The sequence below is a fragment of the Leptosomus discolor genome, chromosome 19 (genome assembly GCF_034619465.1).
Source record: "Leptosomus discolor isolate bLepDis1 chromosome 19, bLepDis1.hap2, whole genome shotgun sequence".
NCBI lineage: Eukaryota > Metazoa > Chordata > Aves > Leptosomiformes > Leptosomidae > Leptosomus > Leptosomus discolor.
In genome coordinates this window covers 2,820,337-2,844,963 of record NC_141409.1, presented here as the reverse complement: position 1 = coordinate 2,844,963, position 24,627 = coordinate 2,820,337, and the positions used below count along the sequence as shown (strand labels likewise).

At 47.5% G+C, this 24,627-nt stretch overlaps 1 protein-coding gene across 1 annotated transcript in view; it reads left to right on the top strand.

Moving 5' to 3' along the window:
• Window positions 1-815: 815 nt before the first annotated feature.
• The window catches only part of ZNF618 (zinc finger protein 618), a 78,461-nt gene continuing 54,649 nt past the window's right edge, over window positions 816-24,627 (top strand). The window contains exons 1-7 of the mRNA XM_086475920.1: window positions 816-922; window positions 1,909-1,994; window positions 3,079-3,169; window positions 6,888-7,144; window positions 11,379-11,474; window positions 14,189-14,266; window positions 22,548-22,586. Coding sequence (XP_086332046.1) covers window positions 816-922; window positions 1,909-1,994; window positions 3,079-3,169; window positions 6,888-7,144; window positions 11,379-11,474; window positions 14,189-14,266; window positions 22,548-22,586 — 754 coding nt within the window. The remainder of the gene's footprint in view (window positions 923-1,908; window positions 1,995-3,078; window positions 3,170-6,887; window positions 7,145-11,378; window positions 11,475-14,188; window positions 14,267-22,547; window positions 22,587-24,627) is intronic.

The following is a 24,627-nucleotide window of genomic DNA, read 5'->3' as shown; positions in this document are numbered from 1 at the left end:
GTATCAAGACATTAAACAGTAAAGGCGGTTGGTATACCCCAGGAAAGCTCTAAGACATGGAGTTGTTAGATGCAACCTGTGGAAGGGGGTGGGATTTAAGCCAGGTGTGCCTGTGCACTCTGCTAATCTCTGGTCTGATTTCTCTGAGAAGTTTTTGTCCTATACAAACAGTGCTTTGTGGGAAAAACGTTCTCTTCCCGGGAAACATCACACCATGGATGTTAAACCAGGTTGGACCTGCAGAGGGAACTGCAGCTGATTCCTGGAAGGCCACAGCTGAACACCATAGAATTGCATCGTTTTACCTAGGAAAGTGATGGCATGAGGCTGGGGACTGCATTCAGAGCCAGCAGGAGAGGGAGGGCTGCAGGTACCCAGGAGTGGGTTCTGACTCACGGTAGGTTCTCCTGTAGTTCTTGTGTGCTGCTGTCTCCACCAAGTGGAGGCTCTGACCACATCATGGTACCAGTGTGTTCCAGCAGTGCCCCACAAGAATTCAGAAGATGGGGCTGATCTCTGTGTTAGCACAGTATGAGTTCTGTGCCTCGCGGTCACAGTGCTTGGAGACGTGGTCACCTCATGGTTCGCGTTGGGGAGTACTTCTGCTTCCAGGAACAAGTACCAGTAGTTGACTTAGCTGATGTTGCAGAAGCTGTGTAGTCCTCTTCTCTGTGTGCCCCGACCCAAAACCAGTAAGACTTGCTTCCAGCCTTGGGAACTGCAGAACTGAAAATTCCCTCCTATTCCTACTCATCCTTTTGACATGGTTCTGGCAGTTGTGCATCAGCTCCATTGGTGCTGCAAGCAGGAGGGGAATGGCAGAACCAGGTCTGGACACAGTGGTGCTGGGGCCTAATTTGTTCCTTCCACCAGGCAGCATGTTGTCTGTCACATTGGCTCTCAGGGAATTTCTGGAGAAGAGGTATGTTCTGGATCTGCCACTGTTTTATCCTCACTCTAATTGGAGGCCCTTTGTTGCTCCAAAGCAGGGAAGGCAGAATTTGGCACAACACTGAGCAAGTTCAGCGTCGCTGGCTTGCAGGGGATGCAACATCCAAGGACCGAAAGGGTAGTAAAGAAATTATGCTTTCCTGCGTCATCTCTCTTGGGTCAGCACATGTGTTCCCTCCTGGATTGATGCCATGCTTGATGGAGACTGTGATGAATGCTGTCTTCTAAGTGAAGCCGTTTTTACTGCAGCTGTCTGTGTATCCCTCTCCGTCCCACCGAAAGTTTTCCAGCGTCGGTAATTTCCTTTTCTTTCCTGTTTTGCTCCGTGACGTTGGTACTGTTTCCCCAGCCAAACCAGGAGGCTTCAAACTCTGCTGTCCCATGAGGATTGTTCCTTCAGCTCAACTCCCCCCTGCACCCTGGGGACAGTTATACTCAGGTTGGCACAGCATCACCTCAGCAAATTGGGTAACTAAGCTTCAGACCCAAGAAGCCTGGACTGATCCTAGTTTTGCTGTATCCACAGGAGCACTGGCTGGACTTCACGTGGGACCAGAAGTGATGCTAGTTCTTGCTAGGAGAGCTTTCTTCCGCCATTGCTGCCTTCTTCCCAAACCTGTGTAGCCCGGAGCTGAGGCACTGAGTGAGCTCTTTGAGAGCTCAGACCTGCTGCTGGGAGTTTCAGTGCTGCTCCGTTGGGTGTGCTGCCGTCTGCAGCAGCAGCTCTCTGTCAGCCCTGTGCCTCCTGGCCTGGAAAGGGACCCACCTTCATGCTTGGGGAGCATTTTGGTTGCAGTGTCCAAGCAGAATGAGAGAATGAACTGCCACTGGGCAGTCATCATGCGAGTGGCGATCGCTGTGATGCTGTGCTGTTGGGGACTGGCCTCTGTCACTGCTAGCAAGAGGCTGGTAAGAGTTGATCCATCACCTGTCAGGATCTTGTTTTATAACCTTCAGACAAGTTGTCCTGTTTTGTCTGTCCTTCTGTACTTTGGAGGCTGTAAGGATAGAGGTGAAGGAGCTGCTCTCCACGTGCATGGAAGGTAGGAGGCGTCCATCACCTTCACCTGCTGGTATCAGCAGCTGGTGATGCTCCTCTCATGCATCATACGAAGCAGTCACGGTCTCCTGGCTCCTCTGTCCCCTGTGTAGCACATGCAGAGGGGAAGGAAGGAGGGCTGGGACTGTGATGCTGTTTGATTACATTTATTTTAAGGTATTCTGCAGAGCCATAATGTTCTTCTGGACGTTGAGCCGGAGGAAGTCTGCAGTGGAACTTTGGTTAAAGCTTAATGTCAGCCAGTGGCTAGAAAATCTCTGCGAGATAAGAAATAATAAAAGTGACATAAGAACACAGCTCTACCTTCTTAGGTGACACAGCAGTGAAAAAGGTAGTTACAACTGCTCTCAGGTGGTGTAGGAAGGATTCCCAGCCTCATGCAGGTGAAGAACGAAGCTTGTGTTCAGGGATGGTGTTCCCTGCATTTTGGCTCATGCAGTCTGGATGCTGGGGCCCTCGGTGCTGTGAAACAGGATCTGGCTCCTGCAATAAAACGCCGGCACCTCAGGGTGTCAGCAGAGAATGTGTGTCCTGGGGCTGCCGTGGCAGGAGCGGGGTGCGACAAGGGGATGCTGCCAGAGACACAAGTATCAGCTTTTTGTATGTACACAAACACATTTATATATATATATATTTTAATATATATGTATGTATTTTTATTTTTATAGATAAATATATAATCTGAAAATTCTTAATTCTTATTATTTATTCCATTTTCACCACCTTAAAGCTCTTTCCCTGGGATCTGAGGGGGATGTGGGTCTGCACAGACCTCTCTGCTGGGTCACCGGGCAGTGCCTGGCCTTGCACGTGATGCTGGGGTGCTCAACGGGGAGCGTTGCGGGACTGTGGGTTCACCTCCGTGACACACGCAGTGGGTGTGTCTGTACCCATTCTGTAACCTGGGCTCATTGCTGGCTGCTGTCTTCATCTCTCCTAGAAAGCATCCCAAGGCAGAGAACTGTTTGTTGTAAAATTGTTGTAAGATGATTGTAAAAATCCAGTGGTACTATGTTTTTTATGATTTTGCTTATTTGCCTTTGAGAGCATCTGCATGCTCCTTTCAGGGCTTCAGTACTATGAAATCATGCAGGAGACAGCTGCTAAAATATTTGGGGCTGGAGTCCTTAAGAAGGAGTACAGCGAGCACCTGCTCAGGCTTATAACATATGGGGCGACATCAGAGGAATAGTATTGCTTTCAATTAACATTTGCAGGTTTAGGTCCCACCTAAGAGCAGAGGGCCCAGCCGGGAAGTGACTGTCTTGGCAGAGATGGACCCAGAAAGTCATCAAGCGTGAAGAGCAAAGTTTTTTGAGGGTTCATCACTCTGGTCTAATAATTTATATATTCCTAGAGCCTCAGGCCACCAAGTCTGGACAGCACACATCTGTACTGAGCCCAGTAACTCGGGGCTGGCCAGACTATGGATACTCTGGGTTTGAAGACTTGGAGAGCTTTGTTCTCCCTGAGCACATCCTTTGGAAAATGGTTGTTCCAGTGGACCACCATCCGTGCTAATATTTTATGCCTCATTTCAACTGGTTCCAGCTTCCAGCAATGAGCTTGTGTTCTACTCTTCCCTGCCAAACTAAGGAAAGACAGTGTTTTCTCCCCATGAAGATGATAATCTGCTGCAATCAAATAATCTCTCAGTCTTCCTTTTGGCATGAAAAATAGATTGAAGTTGTTTGGTCTCGCAAAGTCGTAAAGTATCTTTTCCCAGTCTCGAACCATTTCATGCTCTTTTTTGAACCGTCTCCAGCTTTTCTAATCACCTTTTAAAAACAAGGGCGCTCAGTCCATCTGCAGCACGCTGGGACTGGCTTCGTACAGGGAGAAAATTACCTCCTTGTTTGGCCTCAGGCATGTGTAACCAAAAATTCTGTTGGTCCTTTAAGGCCAGAGCATAGCTCTGTGTGGCTGCAGCATGACCTGCCTGCTGGCATCAGGGCTGAGCACCGTGGCTGCTGTTCGTGGGTGCACCCATGTTCCTGGACACGTTTGACTACCCTATGACTGCTCAGCTTGAGCAGAGCCAGCTTGTGGAGTGATGGATTCACTGGTGTTGGTGTCCCTTTCACAGTCATTGCTCTCTACCCCTTCATGGGTCACTTGTAATTTTTAGCAGCGGTGATGTTAAATTTAATTCCAGAGCATTAATAAATCTGTCCCACATCAACCATTTCAGGAGCCCTGTGGAAATGCCTCTACTTGGGAGCAGTACGCATTGAGGACAGCATTTGGCCTTGGAGCACATGGCCCGTTTGTTGTTCCGTGCTGTATACTGTTGATGTGGTTTATATTGGAATGTGACACGAAAAAAAAGCTGCAAAGCTGGGCACCGTCAGAAGGTCTCTTATATTCAAGCTGAAAGGGAGGAGATTTAGATGAGATACTAGGAAGAAGTTCTTCCCTGTGAGGGTGGTGAGACCCTGGCACAGGTTGCCCAGAGAAGCTGTGGCTGCCCCTCCCTGGCAGGGCTCAAGGCCAGGCTGGATGGGGCTGGGAGCAACCTGGTCTGGTGGGAGGTGTCCCTGCCCAGGGCAGGGGGTTGGACTGGATGGTCTTTAAGGTCCCTTCCAACCTAAACCAGTCTGTAATTCTGTGGTTCTTACCCAATTTATAATCTCCTCAGAAAGCTATATCCTTAGCTTCACTGCTAGTTGTATGAGCTTTTGATTCCACATCACTTGGCTCCTGCATTCATTTTTATGTTATTTTGTCCAGGATTGGCAAGTACAGGTTGCTGTACCGTCTATGACCGAGGCATCTGCCTTCACTTTAGGTTTTGCACCTATTTTATTTATATTAATTTATTTATATTAATTTATTTATATTAATGCACCTAAACCGGCTTTCACTGACTGCTTTCCCCTTTCTGCCTGCCGGTGGGAATTGTACTGGATTGATTTTGATCTTCCGCTGTCCTCACCGAAGGAGGGATGTTTTTTCCCTCCACCCCATGGCTTTTGCTGCCTTTATCGGTATTTTGCATTTCACACCTCAGTTTGATTGATTTGCCCCACCGTTCTCTGATTGCTGAATGTTCTGTGCTTCTGCTCCTGGCTGCTCCCTTTCCCTTGGCTGTGGAATGGGTCCCCAGGCACACTGTGGTCGGCTGAGATTGATGGACCTTTTGGACATCCAATAATATTACCATAAAAATCATCCAGTTTTCAACCACATTTTCTCTGTATTAATTCATCTTTCTCACTTGTAAAAGCCCTGTATGATTTTGGGAGCATGGCGGGGGGGAGTATGTGTGAGGAGGATGACAATGAGTGGGGAGGCAGGTCAAGGCTAATTCTCGCTGTTTAGGGGCTATTAATTGTACATTTCATTCCATAATGAGAATGAAGGGATGAATAATAAAATATCTGGTGATATGATGTGACTGACCCATTTTGAAATAGCAACTACGTGTCCGTGTAGGAGGTTGTGCAGTAATTATTGCAGAAGATTGTTCTCTTCGTTCATCTGCTGCTCTCATCTCCATCCTCCCAGGATTACCCACTGGGCACTTTCACCTTCAGTTGCAGCATTTTTATTTCTCTACCAGCTCCATAACCAGTATCAGAAACCATTGCAGGTGTTAGTTTTCTAACATTTTAATTCATACTTTGTTCTGACCTTCTATGATGTTCCATGCAATGGGATTTCCTTCTCTTTCACTATTGCATGGTCTAATAACTCGCATCCATACGTTCAGCCTGTTTTTCACTTAATTTTGTCTATTATTTCTACTTAAAACATTTTCAGACACCTTCAGCTGTTCCCAGTGTTTCCATGACCCTAAATATGTCACAGTCTTTAAAATCTCTGTTTCTGGCTAGTCTGAGCTATTGTTATATATTTAGTTCTTCTGATTTCTGTACAGACTGAACCCGCAATTATTTTATCTTTGCATTGCGTGTCGGAATTTATTAATAACCACTCTTAAAAACAGGGAGCCTATAATGAGTGGTGGGATGGTGCATTTGGAAAAGGCTCTACACTCTGGATTATTACCTGGTCCTCATCTGTCATGCTCAAAATCCTTCTGCCTTTTGCCACCATATCACTTGTTGATGTTGTTTTACAGCTTTGGGGTTCCAGTGTCCTTCTTTTTCTTAAGGGGTTTTGAATTTTGATTGTTTTCTCCCATGAATTTCCAGCTTGCTCTTTCCAAGATGAAAACATACTATTTCCTTCATCTGTTTCTAAATTCTTTGGACCTCTCCTTCCCTTTGCCTTTCCCCATCCATCATGCTTTCTCTGTTGTCTTTGAATCTTGTGTCTGTCCATAATCTAGTAGTCTCCCTAAATATCATTATATTACATATGATCCCTTTGGTCATCACCATATATGTTAAATAAGGCCATACGAATACCATAGGATGAGACTTAGGTTGCTTTGAAGGGTTGAAAGAGAGGATGCGATGGTACATTAACCAAGTGCACAAGGGCGGAGATACCTCCAAATTACAAATGTCAGGAGGATATGATGTTTCCTCTGCATGTATGGACTAGTTTTGGCATAATATTTGATGTCAGGACTGCTGGAGTTGTGCTCCTGGCCTGGTAGGAACCAGGTGAAATTCTGTGCTCTTCTTTAGTGGTTCAGTCTGTTTATGACTGTTACTATTGATTGTGATGAAGAAGATTATTTTCATTACCATTATTTTCATTAGGAAATGGCTTTATTACTTTCATCTGGTTGCATTTTAATTACTTACCGTGTATGATGGACACTCATACCTACCCATACTTATTTTTATAATATTTTTTAAATAAACTGCATTAAACAAAAGTACATTTAATTAGGTCCTAGTGATGAGAAAGTGAGTGCTTGACAACGAGGATTCATATTTTCTCCTCTTTTCCCCCCATTCAGGGAGTGTTTGAAGAGGAGCCCGCGGAGCCCGAAAGCAGAGGGCTCTGATTCAGTGACATCTCAGTCGTCACCCAGTGAAGAGGCTGGAATGATGACTGAGGTGAAAGTGAAAACAGAGGTACCAGATGACTATATCGAAGAAGTGATCTGGCAGGATGACACCAAAGATTCCAAGAAGAACATAAAAGATGGGCCGGGAGATGTGCCCGCGGAGATCTGCGTGGTCATAGGTGGGGTCCGCAACCAGCAGACGCTCGGTAAGCTATGGGATAATGCACCCCATCAGTCAGTTCCCTGAGTCCATGGTGCGGGGAGAGGAACAAAGCTCTGGAGAACTGTTCCTGGAAGCTCTGCTCTGCTAGAGGGACCAGAGCCAAGGTGCACATCAGTCTCAGGGTCCTGGCTCAGGATTATTGACATTCTTTAACTTTTGCTATCTGTTTCCATCTGGTCACCCCTAAAGACTCAACCAAGATCAGGGTAACTGTAAGAAAAAGCTTATTATCTTCTTCCGATGTGTTAAATGACTTGCCCATCAGTCACATGTAAAATTCTTGGCAAACCCAGGGCTGGTGTTATGTTGGGCGTAGATGAGGAGGGAAAGCCTGAGGAACAGTTGAAATGTTTTGAGGAAAGTTGCTTCGAGGAAAGTGGATGCTTTCCGTAAATAATTAGATTTAGCTTAAAAACAGGTTTATAGGTTGCTGTTTGTTTCATTTTGTGATCGCTAGTGACGTTACGGAAATAGTTTTGGCTGGCTGTGGTGTGCCACTTCCAAAAGAGTACTTCCTATCCCCACCCCACCTCAAGCTGTGATGAGAAGAAGCTTTTTCTTTCTTTCTGTGAACATCAGACTGTCCTCTCCTCCTGCTCCAGGGAAAGGGCTTTCTGTGAGATCCTGGAGAGGTACCACTCTTGCTAAAGGGACTCCTATGTTGGCTACAACATGGAGCAGGTCCCAGCGGTGACTCTGAGAGCCAAAGGAAGTTGCTTATAAAAAGAAGAAAGAGCAGTTGGACCGTGTTTCCTTCAAGGGACTCAGGAGAAAGCTAATTTGAGCTGCCCAGTGTTGCTGTTGGGGTTTGTTTGTCTTGCAGGGGGAAAGAAAAGAGGTATCGATGTTAGATTTTCTCATGGTTTTTGCTTGATCATTGTCCACACTGTTGGAAAGAAACCCTGCAGGGTGTCATCAGCTGGCAACTGTATTGGGAGCATCGTTGTCCTGCCTGTCCTCCCTTCCGCTGTAGGACAGCCACTAAGAACGGCAGGGTGGGAGGTGACTGCTGTTTATGCAGGGTCAAAACATCTAGGGAAAGCCTAAGAATCCCGTAACTGGTTCCAACTTAAAGATCTTACAACTGGAGGACATGTTCTGTGTATATTCAGAGCCTTTGTGTCGCCAAAGCTCTTGAGAAGTTGATCACTGCATGAGCAGCCCTGAAATGTGGAAATGACTGTGGCACCTCAGTAGAGGTGGGTGGAGAGGCAATAGGAGCTTCTTCTTCAGCCGTGGTCACCAGGCCTTGATGAAAGCGTCTGCAGATTAGGTGTCTGCTACGTAGGACCCTCTTTTCCCCAAGCTTTCTGGTTGGGTGGCAGCAACTGCTCTGCAGATGATGTCCCCTGGATTGACTACATTGTTGTGCAAAGTGGGGAACGGGCTTTTGCTGTTGGCTAACTTGGATGTACACCATCATGTCATACCTATGGAGAGCATTGGGGACAGGCTGGGCTGAGGGGGGACACTATTCAGCGTGTAGGCACCATGGGGAGAGGGACAGAGACTTACTTACTGGTTAACAAGTGGTGGTTGAAAGCTGTAGAAAGTAAACTGGAGAACTTCTATCTGGAAGGGCCTTTTCAAATGAAATGTGCATCGTATTTGTTATTTTATAGCCTCGTGCTAAAGTTGCTTTAGAAGCAACTTGGTCCTGAGGCGATTGGCTGTTGGTGGCCAATTCCTTTGTGAAAAGAGCCCTGTAAGTACCCCTATTCATCCGCCATTCACATAACTCTTGTTTGTTGGGGAGGTGGCTCTGAATAACTTTTCTGTTTGGCCACCAAATACTGCGCTCTGTGTGGACCGACCGTGGTGCCCCGATATCAGTTCCTTGCGGTTTCTTGAACTGGCTCTCAGTCAATTCTTCTGGTCCCCTCCGTCCCCCCACAGAAACCACAGACAGGCACTATTTCCATCACTGCAGACATTTGTGTAACTCGCACAAGAAACGTCCCACGCCTCCTGCTTTGCCGGCGATTTCGGCTGCTTCTCTGGAACAGCCCAAGATTGTGAACAGTTGAAGACACCGGTGCCTCCTACCTCTGGAGCAAAGGCTTCGTGCTCTCTGCTGCTGCTCGCTGGTACTTCCAGGAGTTTTTCTCCCTGAAGTCTTTCTCGGGATGTGATCTGGTAGCCCTGTATCTAAAACACCTCAGCTGCGCAGAAAGGCAGGGCTTTGGTAGAATTTTATTCACCTTCTATCAGGGAAGCTGAGATTGGAGGTGTGAAAAATGGATGGTTTTGGTAGTAATTCATGATGCAGGGTGAAGGGGTGAGTCAGAAGTAAATGAATCCCTCTCCTTTTCATGGAAATGCCGACCCCCAGACTGTCTCCTTTCACAGTGTGCTGGGGACAGCCAGTTAAGTGGGGGACGTGTTGTCTGAGCCGGGGCCGCAGTGTTGAAGGCTTCAGGGCACACATGGCTCCAGGTGACAGACAGCTTTCCTACAGGGCTCAGCCTCCGGGCTTGGCTGAAACGCGCATTAGAAGATTTATGTCTCTTTCCTGAGTCACACATCTCCTGCAGCAGCATGCTGTATTTATATTTTTAGTTGTTACTTGGAGCAATTTGTAACAGGGATTCCCAGCTCAGTTGCTGCTATTTGCTTGTAGCGTTTTCATCAGATTAGGCTTTGTGTATGCTGCTTCCCGTTTGGGTACACATTCACGTGTCTCTCCCTGCACTTTGGACTACTCCAGACTGTGCTTCCATCCATTTGGAGCAGCCCAAACCCTGTGATGGCTGGAAGCGGATGCAGCGAAGCGGGATGGGTGGTGGCAGTGGCTGCAGTCCCCCAGCCGAAGAGCCAGTGCTGATGTTTGTGGGTTTGGGCCATTTCCCTTTCATCTGCTTTTCCACAGAAGGCTTGCAAGCCCCGTGGGGTTCCCCTTTGGGCACCCCAAGCGAAGAAAGCCAGTGGAGCAGTGGACTGTGTGGGAGGACATTTATGAAATAAGGGACATGTGAACAATCCAGCCTTTCCAGAGAATCTGAGCTGGGACGTACCGGAACTGCTGAAAGCATAAACAACTTCTGGTGCAGGGGGCATGAACATCTTGCAGGTGCAGGAGAAGAGACAGCTGCCAGTAATGACGCAGTTTTAATTTCTTGAAGAAGATGGGTGTGAACATCTGTGAACGTGACTTGAACACGACTCGCAATGTGGCCAGTCGGGTTGGACTGTGGGCTGTTATTTGCGATGAAGCCAATCAGTATTTATTGGGTGTGGTCGAGGGTTATAAATGGCACTGGAAACACGGAAATAAAGGTTCACTTGTTAGATCACATTGATCGTGTCAGTGTCCTCACGCAGCTCCCGCAGGACTGTATCCCTGTGTCTGGTCGGCAGCAGACTGATGCTGCCACTGTGGATCCTGCTGTCCTCCCTGTCCACCAGCCTGTACCCCACCACGGTACCGCTGGGTCTCCCAGCCTCATAGGTGGTGTGGTTTTCACCCTGCACAGCTCTGATATGCAATATTTCCTGTTCTGTTCTTCTTTTTTCTTGCTAGTTTCACATGCTGGCCTTCGGCCAGTGTCATCTGAAGAGCTCCAGCACATGAACATTTCTCAGGGCAGGGGTGTCAGGGCAAAAAGGCAGAGAAGTCCACCATGAAGTATCTAGAAAGGAGAGGAGAAGAAAATGGCACTTACACTGTAAATCAAGAGAAAGGGAGAGAGACTATTTGGCTGATGTGGATGATTTTCTAATGTTGGGAGTACCATCAGGTCAGTACTTGTGTCTTGGAGGACTGAGTTATCTGCAAGTTGATCAGGAGAAGTTTTATACAAGACTGTTTAAGCTCTCAATTTTCTCTGTGTTTTACGAGAAACATTTTGGAGAGGATTTTTCAAGTAATGCATTAAAATCAGAAATGTTTCTGAGTCAAAGTGAAGAGTGAATCCTTCTGCTTTGAGACTATCGATCTTATATGCACATGCTTGATTCATGCCATGATGCTAATCATGTCTCAGTTGCTGAGCTGTTCAGCATACGTAATTCAAGAGCGCTTTGGGTTCTTCCTAGTTACACCAGATAAAATAGTGCTGCAGAAGCCTTAAGAAAGTCTGTGTGACCTCTGACATCTTGTTAGAAAGCCACAGAGACAGATGGGTCATGGAAATTTTTAATAGGTTTCAGCCATCATTATTCTTTGGAAATGCATCCACTTTAAGGGTTTTTTTCTGATTTCTTTTTGCACAATTTAGATGGAAAAGCAGTGGAACGTGGCACTCCCGTTGGATATACACGAAATCGATATTCAGGGACCTGGATTTTTGACCATGCATTGAGATACACGTCCGGTATGTGATGGAAGGGTGTGAAAGTCTAACCAGGGAGCAAGGGAAGGCTCTGGATGCAGCGGGTGTGTTGCCCAAACTGCAGCTGCGAGGCTCAGGAAAAGCCTGGCAAAACTGAATGCACCAACTAACCAAAATCCTTCCCCATCTTCCCTGCCACTACAAACAGTTTTAACCTGCATGACACATCCTAGTGTGGGCAAAGTCCAAGATAAACCGTGACCGTGGTGGCAGTACACAAGGCAACACGGCAGGTTCTTTGTAAGGTTTTGACACGTAATGATGTCTTTCTTTTTTTGCATTTCATCTTCCCTCCACTCTAATAACACATTTATTGTGGCAAGTCATCCCTCCTTTCTCTAATACAAGGATCCGTGCCTTTGCCCCCCAAATCGTGGTGGGCCAAGTACACAGTTGTGGCTGTTGAGTTGTCTCTCGGTGCCTGCAGGACTTCAGATCTGTACTGCACCTTCCTTACACCCTCCACAAACTCACTGTCCTCCTAGGGCACTGCTCTACGTCTGCACATAGGAGGTGGCTAGAGGTGCCCCTCTTGAAGAAGATGACTCCAGCCTTCCCTGGGTTGCACTTGAGACCTGGGTGCTTCAGGACATCCTCACAAAAGCACTGGCTGTAGGATGCGCCGATCCCTGTCCTGCCTTCAGCTCCTGCCCTTTCTTTCCAGGCACAGCCTCTTGCACGAGGGCTGTAGCACTGGTTTGGTTTCGTATTGGAGAGGGAAGGCACTACACAGTTACTTGTACAGGTTTTACTCTTCTTGAAGAAGTTCTACACACCCAAGCGTACTTATGTGCCATAGACTATCTCCAGAGGAAGGGGGAAATACAAGAAAAAAGGGAAAAGAAAGTCAACCTAGAGCCCCTCACTGGTTTTTATCTGTTTTCTCCGTGTTCTGTCTGTACGCAGCGCTGTTTCGGGATATGGGTGGGCATCAGTCGCATTTTGCCGTTGGTAGAGCTGAGCCTCAGCTGTTGCACGGGTTGGTAGGGTCCAAGTGATGGTGAGCGTGCTCGTCTTCTGGCGGTGCAGCTTTGGGGCTCTAGCTGGAATCGTCTTCAGGAAGGAATTTTGGAGGCTGGAGATGAGTATAATCAGTACTTGAGCATGGAAAACGAGGGCTGGCAGATGCTGCTGACTTGCTGATACCCAGGATTTCACTGAGAAAAGCCTGTGTGGAGTGACCGTGGGTGGTGACTGTCCCGTATATGAATATCTGTATAGAAAATCCAACTAGTTATGATAATTAAAAGGCTATGGAGCAGATCAGACATAGTCAACTGACTATAATAGGAGTATTTTAGAGTATTTTTTCAGATGTGTACTCTTGTGTATCGGACTGGAGCGAATTGCCTCTTTCAGCATCAATGACAAAGTAGCCTCCCAAACTCAAAAGACAGTCCCAAGTGATGCTAACAATGATGGACAGGGAATTCAGTGCTGTTACGAACTGGAAGGAGGGTTGTTTTCTTCCCAAGCTCTGAGCAATAGGGCATGGGAAGGGAAAAAAAAGTACATGGATATGTCATGTTCAAAAACCATATTTGGTTTTGTTCCTGGAAAGAGCTCACTTTCGGTAGCGCTGGGTAAGTATTGCTGTAAAATGATGTTTGGGAATATTTATTTGGATGTGTGTGTGGATGTTTTGTTCTTATTTGTGGCTTGTCCCTGAGTTTACTGTTTGGCATGGTCCGGAAAAGATTGTTTCAAGATTGTGTGAGGAAGCATCTATGGAAATGAAATGCTGTGTTCATACAAAATAATACTCAGCCCTTCTTTCTCCCACCTCCTCTTCCAATACGTGCTGCTCTCCCCCTGCTGAAGAGCACCGATAGGATCACAGTTACTTAGCTGCTGATGGACAGCTAAGAAATGCAATACCTTCTGCGAGTGAGAGCTTGAAAGGTGAATTTATAGCCTGTTCACCGAGTTGGAGTGGGGGGAAAAAAGGTTGAGTCAACTTGAATAACAAATGTAAGGAAATTTCTGTCTGCCTGTCCAATAAACAGAAGAGGCTAAATTCATTGCATAATTTCATTGTTACAAATGATTCTCCCAGCTCTTTTTCTCTGGTTTCATTTCAAATGACTGTTTGCAGATGTGTGTTTTCTGGAATTAGAGACACAAATTGAGAAGAGAGACTACTGTGGTCATGTGCTTTTCCTTAAAAAGGTCAAAAGTTCTATTTCTATCTTACTTGGTTTCCTCTGGGTGGATATTTACCAAATCTCTGTGGGTTTCTTGAGAAATTTGTACGTTGTGCATTTCTTGAGAAATTTTGAAAACTCCTTGCCTCAAGATAACATATTGCCGTCTTTTTTCATTTGAAAAGCTTTTTTTCCCATATACTAGGAACTTACTGAAAAGTAATTCAAGGTTATTTCTGTCCATAGGAAATATTAGTCATTATTATAAAATTATAAGTTGGGCTATTTTGAGAGTGGCCCTTTCATGTTAGCAAAGTTAGAAAGATATACTGAAAATGTAAGTTCAGGGTAATATGCCAAGGAATCTTAAATAAGGCTGAAAAAAAAATAGAGTCTGGGATAGTGATTTCCTGCATTTATCTGCATGAACCTTCCAAAAATTACTTTGCTGCAAACTGCATTCTTCTGTCCCCAGTTTATGGATAAGTATGTGGTGCGGCTGTTTTTCCTGATCTAATATGGTGATGTATACGTTTCTGTCTTGTTTTTCAGGGTCTTACGAGTGTGGAATATGTGGGAAGAAATATAAGTATTACAACTGTTTCCAGACCCATGTGCGAGCACACAGAGGTATCTCATTCCTGCTCAAATCTTTGGGAATCCTGGGGTAACATTTAGGTTCAGGGACTGTTTTCAGGAGGGTCTTGAAGATTGCTCTGCTGCTTAGTCTGTTCATCAGTACTGATTCTTTCGGTTGGCCCCTTCATAGGATAAATTTTGGGGCTATCTAAGCTTTTTGGCTCTCCAGTAATATTTCTTCCGAGATCAAGAGCAGCTCTTGCCTTTGGTGCAGTATTTACTGCGTGGGGCTCTCGGGGGTCATCAAAAAGTTTCTCCTGACAGGTACCACATGCCAGCAGTGTAGTTACCACTGCAGGGGCAGGCACCTCCCCGAGGTGCCCCACGCTCCTGCCCAGCTGGGTGGTTTAGTCCATCCCTGTTAAGTCAGGATGGGAGGATATAAAGTCAGATGTTGGCATTGCTAGACTGCTGTATTTTTATGTTCAAATCAAAATGATGCTTGAACTCACCCCCCTGTACACCTTCTGTCAGCTGAGGTCACTTTCCAAATGTACTGTTTGTATGAAGTATCTTGTGCTTAGTCAGGAGTGATTTTATTAGAATTTTCTGTAAGACCGGCCAATGCGAAGTTGCTTAATTGCAGTAATGTAAAAGTTTTGCTCGGTGCTTTGTACAATTAGCATAGTTTATATAATTTGAAGAAATATGTATCTGAAATAACAACAGGGACTTGAAACTAGCTCATGAGCCTTTCAGTGGTTTTATTTTCTTTCACCTGAGTTGAGCACTGAAGTCTGTGTGTCAGACTTGTAGGATCATCTGCTTTAGCTCCTGCTGCTTTGTAACTAGCAGTATCAGTGCATGTGGTCTTCAGTAAAATGATTGACTGGAATGTCTGAAGGCGCATAAAGGAAACTCGCAGGAAGAAGTTTGAAAATCCAGGAATAATGAAGGCTAATGCAACATCAGGTTTTAAATGTGTAAACTCTCAGAAGTCAGGAGAGGTGCCTGAGGACTAGAGAAAAGCCAATGTCACTCCAGTCTTCAAGAAGGGCAGGAAGGAGGACCCAGGAAACTACAGGCCAGTCAGCCTGACCTCCATCCCTGGAAAGGTGATGGAGCAGCTCATTCTGGATGTCATCTCTAGGCATGTGGAGGAAAAGAAGGTTATCAGGAGTGGTCAACATGGATTCACTGAGGGGAAATCATGCTTGACCAACCTGATAGCTTTCTAGGATGGCATGACTGGCTGGGTGGATGAGGGGGGAGCAGTGGATGTTGTCTACCTCAACTTCAGCAAGGCTCCGACACTGTCTCCCATCACATCCTCATAGGTAAGTTTAGGAAGTGTGGGATAGATGAGTGGACAGTGAGGTGGGTTGAGAACTGGCTGAAGGACAGAGCTCGGAGGGTTGTGATCAGCAGCGCAGGGTCCAGTGGGAGGCCTGTGGCTAGTGGTGTTCCCCAGGAGTCAGTACTGGGTCCAGTCTCACTCAATATATTCATCAGTGACCTGGCTGAAGGGACAGAGGGCACCCTCAGCGAGTTTCCTGATGACACTAAACTGGGAGGAGTGGCTGACACGCCAGAAGGCCGTGCTGCCATCCAGCGAGAGCTGGGCAGGCTGGAGAGCTGGGCAGAGAGGAACCTGATGAGGTTCAGCAACGGCAAGTGGAGGGTCCTGCAGCTGGGGAGGAATAACCCCGTGCACCAGTACGGGCTGGGGGTCGATCTGCTGGAGAGTAGCTCTGTGGAGAGCTGGGACCTGGGAGCTGTGGTGGACAGCGAGTTAGCCATGAGCCAGCAATGTGCTCTGGTGGCCAAGAAGGCCAATGGTGTCCTGGGGTGCCTGAAGAAGAGTGTGGCCAGCAGGTCGAGGGAGATTCTTCTCCCCCACTGCTCTGCCCTGGTGAGGCCACATCTGGAGTGCTGTGTCCAGTTCTGGGGCCCCCAGTTCAAGAGGGACAGGGAACTACTGGGGAGAGTCCAGTGGAGGGCTATGAAGATGATGAGGGGACTGGAGCATCTCTCTTGTGAGGAAAGGCTGAGAGACCTGGGGCTCTTTAGCCTGGAGAAGAGAAGGCTGAGAGGGGACCTTACCAACGCTTGTAAATACCTCAAGGGTGGGTGTCAGAGGATGGGGCCAGGCTCTTCTCAGTGGCGCCCAGTGACAGGACAAGGGGCAACGGGCACAAACTGGAGCACAGGGAGTTCCACCTGAACATGAGGAAAAACTTCTTTCCATTAAGGGTGGCAGAGCACTGAACAGGCTGCCCAGGGAGGCTGTGGAGTCTCCTTCCCTGGAGACATTCAAAACCCGCCTGGACACGGTCCTGTGTGACCTGCTGTGGGTGACCCTGCTTTAGCAGGGGGTTGGACTAGATGATCTCCAGAGGTCCCTTCCAACCCCTGACATTCTGTGATTCTGTGAAATGCACAGCTGAAAAGGGAACATGCATCCTTGATTTCTCAAAGTTTTTAAGTCTCATAATACATCCTTTAATTGCATGCTTGTGTATTTGTCGTGTGCTGATCAACACCACAGAGCTTCTTCTGTATCCTTAGATACATGCAGAATTGTTTTTCAATGCTGGTATTCCTTTCCAAACACCAAAAAAATTCCTAAAAGTTCTTTACATGTAACTACAAAGTAGCTTCTCTCTGCAGTTTAAGAAAAAAAAAAATCTCTAAAATAATAGTGAGCAGCAGTTATTTGCTGACATGCAGAATGCTTTACTGTTGCATCATAGCATTGCAATAATTTTGCAATAATAATTGCAGCATTTAGATTTGGGACAAGGATTGCTTTTATTTTACTTCTGTTCCCCAGGCACTATGGGATCCTTAATTCAGCTGGAATTTTAGGAGTTATATTAGTATGAGGTGACCTCCTAGTGTGTGATGCAATTGATTTGTATTTATGCATATATTTGATTTTGATCCTGAAATCAAGCTATATATTAAATGGCCTGGATGCATCAACATACACACGTACAATTGATGTCCATAGTTTTATCATGAACTCAGCGGAGACATGAATTTGGCTTTTGCTTCCAAAGTCTTTTTACTGTGTAGCTGTAGAAGATGGCAATTTTTAAAATTTTGAATGGAAATTTATTAGTAATTTTCACATCAGTGGTGGAGAAGCACAATTTATGTATGTGAAACTTAGAAAATGTTGGTTATGTTGCTGTAGATTGATGCATGTAGTAGTAACATTTAAAGTGCATTTGAATTGCCTTAAAACAATAAAAATCAAAATGAGATATTTATTCATGTACGCTCTTCAACAAGAAATCAAACTGAAAACTCGATGCAACTCTGTAAACGTGTTTCAGAGAAATAACGTGCCATTGAGTGTGCATGTAATGTGTAGTGAGGAAAAAAGGATGATATGGAGGAAAGCCCTGGGGATACTATCCAGTGAGGACTGTACACTGAACTGGACAGTAACAGTGCTGGATATAGCATAAGACCGCAGGACTGAAAGAAATTTTAGTGAAATATGCTTTACTGCCACACGTACCTAAGGTTTCATATAGAAGAAGTGGCCGGTACTGCACCATCATTGCCAACATGAGGTAACCTGGCAGTCACACGTACACTGAGGATGTGTTTCTGTGCTTTGCATGTTCTCCCTGCGTGTCTTCAGTCCTTGTCTCGGCTAAAACCCCAAGGCACTGGCCAGCCAGCTCTCCTAGGTCTGCTTGTCCTTAAAGCACTCAAAATGGAGCTCCCTTGGCCTATTACATGCGATGACCAGCTGCCAGAAACTCAGATCCTGAATCTTCTAGTCATTTCTTTTTGACTGGGCAAGGAAGGAGCCATGTTGCAGCGGCAGGACCTGGCATTCCCTCTTTGCCTGATGCATTTTCTGAGCGTCAGCTGAGGTCTGCCCGAGGTCTGCACCACCCCTCGGTTCTGTAACATCTGCCTTTCCCTGGAGGTTTGACTGATTCTGGGTAAACTCGCCAGCTCAGCATCAGAGTATCTAGAGCAAACTTCGGCTGCTTTTTCTTCTTTTTAGGTGCTCTCTTCCAGGGCTTTTTGGACATTCAAGCAGAAATACATGCTTTTTGTGATGTGCTGAAGGATACTCCTTCCTCTTGAATAGCCCTTTGCTTTTTGCTTTCTTGGGTGGTTCCCGTCTCACTAATGGTCCTTGGCCAAGCTGCGGGTTGGTCCTGCAGCTGGACAGAGCTGGTGGTGCGAAAGGTTCAGCCCATGGGAGGGCAAATAGTCATCAGGTTGATCGGGTTTGGATCTTCGGGGCAGAACAGCTGAAAAAACCCATCTATCGAGCCAGCCCCACTGTCACCGATCAGTGACATAACTTCTGTCCCCGGGATGGGAAGTTTGGAGTCTCAAGTTGTCCTTGCTTTGAACTGGCTTGTTTCTGAGCTGGTTTTTGTACATCTTGGTGTCCAGTTTGGAGCTGTAGCAGGGGAGGCTGGGGCTTGCGGCCAGCACGGGTGGGAGGTCTGTCGCCCTCAGTGCTCTTGCAGTTGGTCCTTCCTTCTCAGCCACTTGTTTTGCCCTGTGCAAAACTTCCATTTCTTCTCATCCTTTGAGTTGTTCATTTCCACATTAAGATTCTCGCACTGGCGACATCACATTTTTCTTTGTAATGATCATTTCTGTCAGAAATTTGCTAGATTTTTTTTTTATAACTGCACCTGCCTCTTTAGATCTCCATGGTAGAGCAGCTGTGTTGGAGGTGACCTGTGTTCTTTAGGCTGATTTTTTTTCTTGTCTGCCTTCAAGAATGGGTGGTTTCTTACTGGAAAACGGGGCATTTTCTTAAGTGTCTTGAGCCTTCCCTGTGGTGCTCAGCATTGGCTAGAGAATTTCAGGGAGCGAGTGATCTGGCAGTTTGCAAGTGCAAAGGGTTGAGGCAGCTCATGTTCAAGACGTGCTGCCTCGCAGGGGCAAGCTGCCTTTCTGCTTTGCTCTGAAAACTGAAGTGCAGGCACGGAAAACCCCGCGTAAAGAGTTCTGCAAAGAGTCAGAAACGTAGGTAAGGAATTTACTCACTATGTTTTATCAAGGAAGAAATGAAAAGGTTGCGTTCCTTCCCGTTTGCCTCCCCGAAACACACAAATGAAATGAAACCCAACAAAAAAAGTTACGTCCTCGAGCTGAAAGGCTCCTTTGTGAGCTGTTGTGCAGCACTGCAGGATCGCGGCTCCTTCCTCCTGCAGAGCTGCTGGAGTTTGGCTGGAGCAGAAAGGCTGCACATTCCTGGTGGAGATGGAAGGCTCTGTCCCAGCGATCGGCGGTGACAAACGTTACTGCTTTGCCTACATGCAGCCCAGGCCTTAAACGTGTTTTGCTCACAGTGCTTTTTGGTTTTGTGGGGTTTTTCAAGTCGTTTAAAGGTTTGGATTGCCTTCAGGAGTTAGTCAGCTAGAAAGTTTTGGTTTGTACAGTTGGGTCGTATTTAAGCAACACGAGCAGCAAAACATCTGCATGTTTTGAGTCAGGAAAATTATTTCACTTTTAGATAACTCAAAAAAATGGCTGAAATCACTTTATTAGACTTTCAAACAGTAAATTTAAAACCTCTGGTCTGAGGCCAAGCAAGGGAGATTACCCAAAGGAGAATTCTTCAGAAAGCAAATGAAAGAAAATAGCAAGGCTCAAGTTTAACCCTCGCAGGATATATTGCCTCTGTCCTAATAATTGGTGGAAGTTCACTGTTTTCAGATAAGCTTTTCTGGGCTGAATGATGATTTTGCTCAAGTTGTTTTTCTTTGTAATTTATTTACATTATTTAGTTGCTGCATTGCCTCCATCTGAACCGATCAGCCCTCCGTTACCCTCCCGCATGGGTGTGCCAGCCAAGGGGCTGATCCACCGTCATCAGAGCAGACGCTGAATGCGCTAAAGTAGAATTGTTTTCTTCAGGCAAAGTTTCTAGTTTAACCAGTTGTTAAAAAACTTCTCAAAGCTTTTAAGGTTTGGGCTTAATATTTTCCAAGAATGGGTTCTGCTCGATTCCAAAAATACAAAAAAGAAGATGACTCGTTCATATTGTGAATATGGAAAAACGCGTTTTTCCAAAGTGCACATTTTTGGAGTCTGAGTTGGAGCAGTTCTGTGGCTGAAAGGATTTTGAGGTGAGAGGTTGAAAATTCATAGTGAAATAACCATTCCTGAGGAGAGATGGTGTTTCTGGGCTGAAGAAAGTTTGGTTTCATTTGTATGATTATCTGCTACTGAAATACCATAGGATTGGGGCACGGGTCCTCTGCGCTCTGTGCTGCATCCCAAGCAGCCATTTTTTACACTTCCCAGTCTGGAGCAGATTTTTATAGAAGATGCAGAAATTTCCTTGAGACACAGGAGTTAACGTGCCTATTTTCCAGCTTTCCCGCCGACTCCCTACTCTCACTTACTTTTGCAACTTTCTCAGAAATTGGTCTTTTGTTTTAAAGCTGTAATTACTTGGTCTCAGCCCAAAGGTGATTTAGAGTGGGCTGTTAGGGGATTTTTAGGGGTTTTTTTGAATTCATGGAGACTTAGTCTGTCTTATGACTAAGAGTAACAACATTTCTTAACACAGTTCAGAAATGGCTGCTCTTTAAACCTTTGTGTGTTGCTTGATTCTTGTTAAGTTTGGCTAAAGTACTTTCTAAAGCTATTTAAATGACAGAAATGGCCTGGCGCATGCATAGTACATCTCTTTTATGGTTTATTTATGCCGTTGTCTGTGAACACCAGGACAGCATTTTCCTGAACTCCATTGTGCCATAGCTAGCTTTTTCCTTGAGTGATAGGTGGTAATTCAAACAAGTAGCAGCTGTGGAAAAATACAGGGCTTCAACTGTCGAGGTTTTGCATATGATACTGAGGGTTTCTGATCTGGCCCCTCAGTTTATGATATTGTGCCAAATTAATATCGTTGCCTAGAAAAGTGCCTAATCAGGCAGGTTAATCAAGTAGAAATGTACAAATTCACAAATCCACAATCATTTGTTTTTATTATTTTTAAGAAATAAGGAAATTAAATGCAAACAGTGTTCCATTACTTAAGGTTGCAAATTTTAAATTCAAAAATGCTGTGACGTTCTGCAGCTGTGGTTTTCAGAGCAATGCAAGCATGATTCCAAGAGACATACGGAATACTTTGAAACGGAGTTATGTTTTTAGATGATGTGACATACAGTATATGCAATTTAGGATGAATATGAAACACTTCAAAATGGCTTGGAAACCCTAATCATTCATGATACTCGAATTGCAACATTGGGGTTTGTTTTCCAGCTTGCAGCTTTGCCTATTGCATTCATTTAGGGCTTGAATGTCATCTTTGCTGTGTGCTTCTTGCAGTCCCTCATGTTACAGCGGAGGGAGCTTTTTCTCCCATCTTTTTCATGTCTGACTTCAGTAAGACCCAGATAGAATAGACCCTGGGGGGGATTCTTGTGGCCCATCTCTTGTAGGGGCTTTGCCATTGCTCTCTCTGAAGGGGAGGCACGGGCACGGCAGTGGAGCAGGCTGTGCTGTCTCCCGTGGGAGGCTGAGCTGGGTGCGCTGTTCACTGCTTGCTTTCCTGGGTTGACAGCATTTGCCCAGGAATTAATTTCAACAAACCTTCAGTAGAAATTATGAAACTCATCCTCATGCCCTCAGTTAATGGCAGTGGGACTGTTGGGATGCGTCAGTCCAGTCTGTGCACACCTCAGCCGTGGCCCCTCCGCCTGGAGAGACAACAGCAGCCGGCCCAAGGGGCAAGGAGGGGTGGTGGCGGCGGTTTTCCCTGGGCAGAGATGCAGGGGCATGGTGGGGAGGCGACTGCTCCGAGCCGTGCTGCTGGGCAGTCTCTCGCACCCCATGCCTCTCCAGAGCCCACTTGGGGCTCCCTGAAGCTCCTCAGAGCAGGCTTCCTGCGTGAAGGACCAGGGTAGGGGCGTCCCTTCTAGCCACCCCGTTTTGAATCCAGGCCCCTGTGACAGCTTGGGAAAGAAGCCCCGGGTTTGGAGGCTCTTCCAAAGGACTGCGGGCAGGTGCGTTTTAACCAACAGCCCTTGGGGTGGCCCGGTTCATCCTGCAGCCCACCCCCAGTAAGAGCCACCGGCCTTCCGCAGCCTGCTCCGTCAGCAGCTGCCGGGAGCCCGCACCTTTCGGCAGAGGCAGCCGCTGCAATGGTGGTGCTCTCGGCCGGGCGTCATGGGCTGCAATGGCGGGGTGCCGAGGCAGAGTAGAGCGTCAGCCGGAGGAGAGTCCCCCGAGCGAGGTGTCGGGGACGGCCGAGGCGCAGCCCCACGCTGTCAGACGTGGGGCAGGGTCGGCAGTCAGATCTAAGCGCAGCTCTTTCTCTTTGCAGACACTGAAGCTGCCTCAGGTGAAGGAGCCTCACAAGGCAGTAAGTACTCATGGCGCTGTGGGTGCGTAAGGGGGGACCGGGGCCCGGCGTGTGTGAGCCCCGCGGGTGCGTCGCGGCGCACAGGGCCCTTGTGCGGGCGCTCTCCCCTCGGGGGTACGGCCAAGCCTGCTGACCGCAGCTCCCCGGCATCCCTTGCCCCCCTCGGGGGCTGGTGCGGCCGAAACGCTGGGGGATGTGGCGGGGGGGAGCGGGGGCGGCGGGCGGTTTGAGGGGCCGGGGCAGGCGGCGGAGGGACCGGCGGGGCCCGTCCCCGCAGGCCGGGGCTGCGGCGCGGCGGCGCGGCCGGCAGAGGGCGGCCCGCGCCGCGGAGATGGCGGCGGAGGCGGGCGGGAGCCGGCCGAGCAGGGCTGGCGGGGCGGCCGCCCGAAGGCACGGCGTCTGCGAGGAGGGGACGCGGCGGAGCCCGCGACAGGCGGCTGTCGTCTTCCTCCCGCCGTGAGGGCAGCGTCTGCCCGCGGCTGGGCGGGCTCGGCCTCGGGGAGCTGGGCAGTGTGAGGAGAGGGAGGGAGGGCGGCCATGAGGGAGCTCCCGCCGCCGTGCTGCCTCAGGCCCCACCGGGGAGATGCTGGGTGCTGCCAGCCTCTCTAGTGTGATCAAGTCTTGCAGGATTTTTAAACCTTAAACCTAAATCTGGGGGCGGGAGGTGTGTGTGGTGGTTTCCCTGCCCCAGGAAGGACGTTCAGCACAGGCCCCCGGGCTGCCGAGGTGAGGAGGGGCTGAGGCAGCGGGGCCTGTGCGCCAGGGGAAGAGGTGGCATCAGGGGGACCTGGTGGCAGATTGACAGCCCCTGTGAGGGGGTGGTCGGGAAGATGGAGCCAGGCAGTTCACAGTGGCAGGAGAATGAGAGACAGCGGGCATGAAGTGGAAAGAAGAGAGATTGAGGCTGTGTTGAAGGAAAAGCTTTTCCTCATGCTGTGGCGCAGGTTGTCCAGAGAGGTTGTGTCTTCTGCAGCCTTGGAGGTTTAAAAGACCAGCTTGGATAAAGTCCTGAGTAACCATCTCTGAGCTCAGAGCAGGCCTTGCTTCGAGCAGGAGGTCAGACCAGAGACCTCCTGAGGTCTCTGCTGACCTGGATTTTGCAATGATCATGTTAGGTGAGAGGCATGGTTTCCATTGGAAAGGTAAGTTACCAACCTTGGTGGTTACAGAGCACACCTTGGAAGCACTAAACTTACCCTGAGTGGGTATAAAAATGTTAGATAAATAATAAACACGAAAATAATTAAAAAGTACAACCATGCCACCTTTTTTGAACTGTGTTTCTGCAGGCTCCTGTGATAGGTGAAGAGTTGGGGTTAGCATGGGGGAGTCTTGGCTTTCTATCTGCAGAAGGAAGCAGGACTGACTTCAGTGCAGGTCGGGGATGAAGATCCTCATCCCTGAGCCACATCATCTCAGTAGCAACCAGCCATCACACAGTGTGTGCCCACTCCTGGTGCCCACTGGAGGGGAGGTGGGCTCTGCACCTGGTCCCTTTCTCTTTCCATTGACCCCGTGACATGTGTCAAGCTCCATGCAGGGGACAGAGACTCTTTCTCAGGCTCCCGTCACCCCCTTTGTTGTCTCCTGCTGTCCATTGGTGTTTTACTTATCCTGAGCCTTTCCAGGCTCATCTCCTGGCCCCCTTCCTCTCAATTTTGACACTGGGCCCTACTGTGTTCTGGCCTAGGCTGTGCACACCCTGGGCTTGTTATTCAGGTATAGGACATAGTATCCCTTTTGTCAAGCCTTGGGAACTACTTTGTGCAAAGAGATGCTTTTTTCTGTAAGTCAGCTTTTCCTCTTGTTACCTGTCACGGGTATTTTTTTTGGCTGAGAAGGACAGGGCAGAGTGAGGTACAGAGAGTAAAAGGGGAAGAACGTGAGGGTTCATGCCCCTGCTGTGTGGGCAAACCCCTTGCTGTTTGAGCCATAGAAGGGTTTCTGTGGACATAACTGCCTCTTTATGTGGACATAACTCCCTTTTTACCTGCCACACTCATTGCTATCCCAAAATAGTCTCACCTAGCTGAAGGAGCTG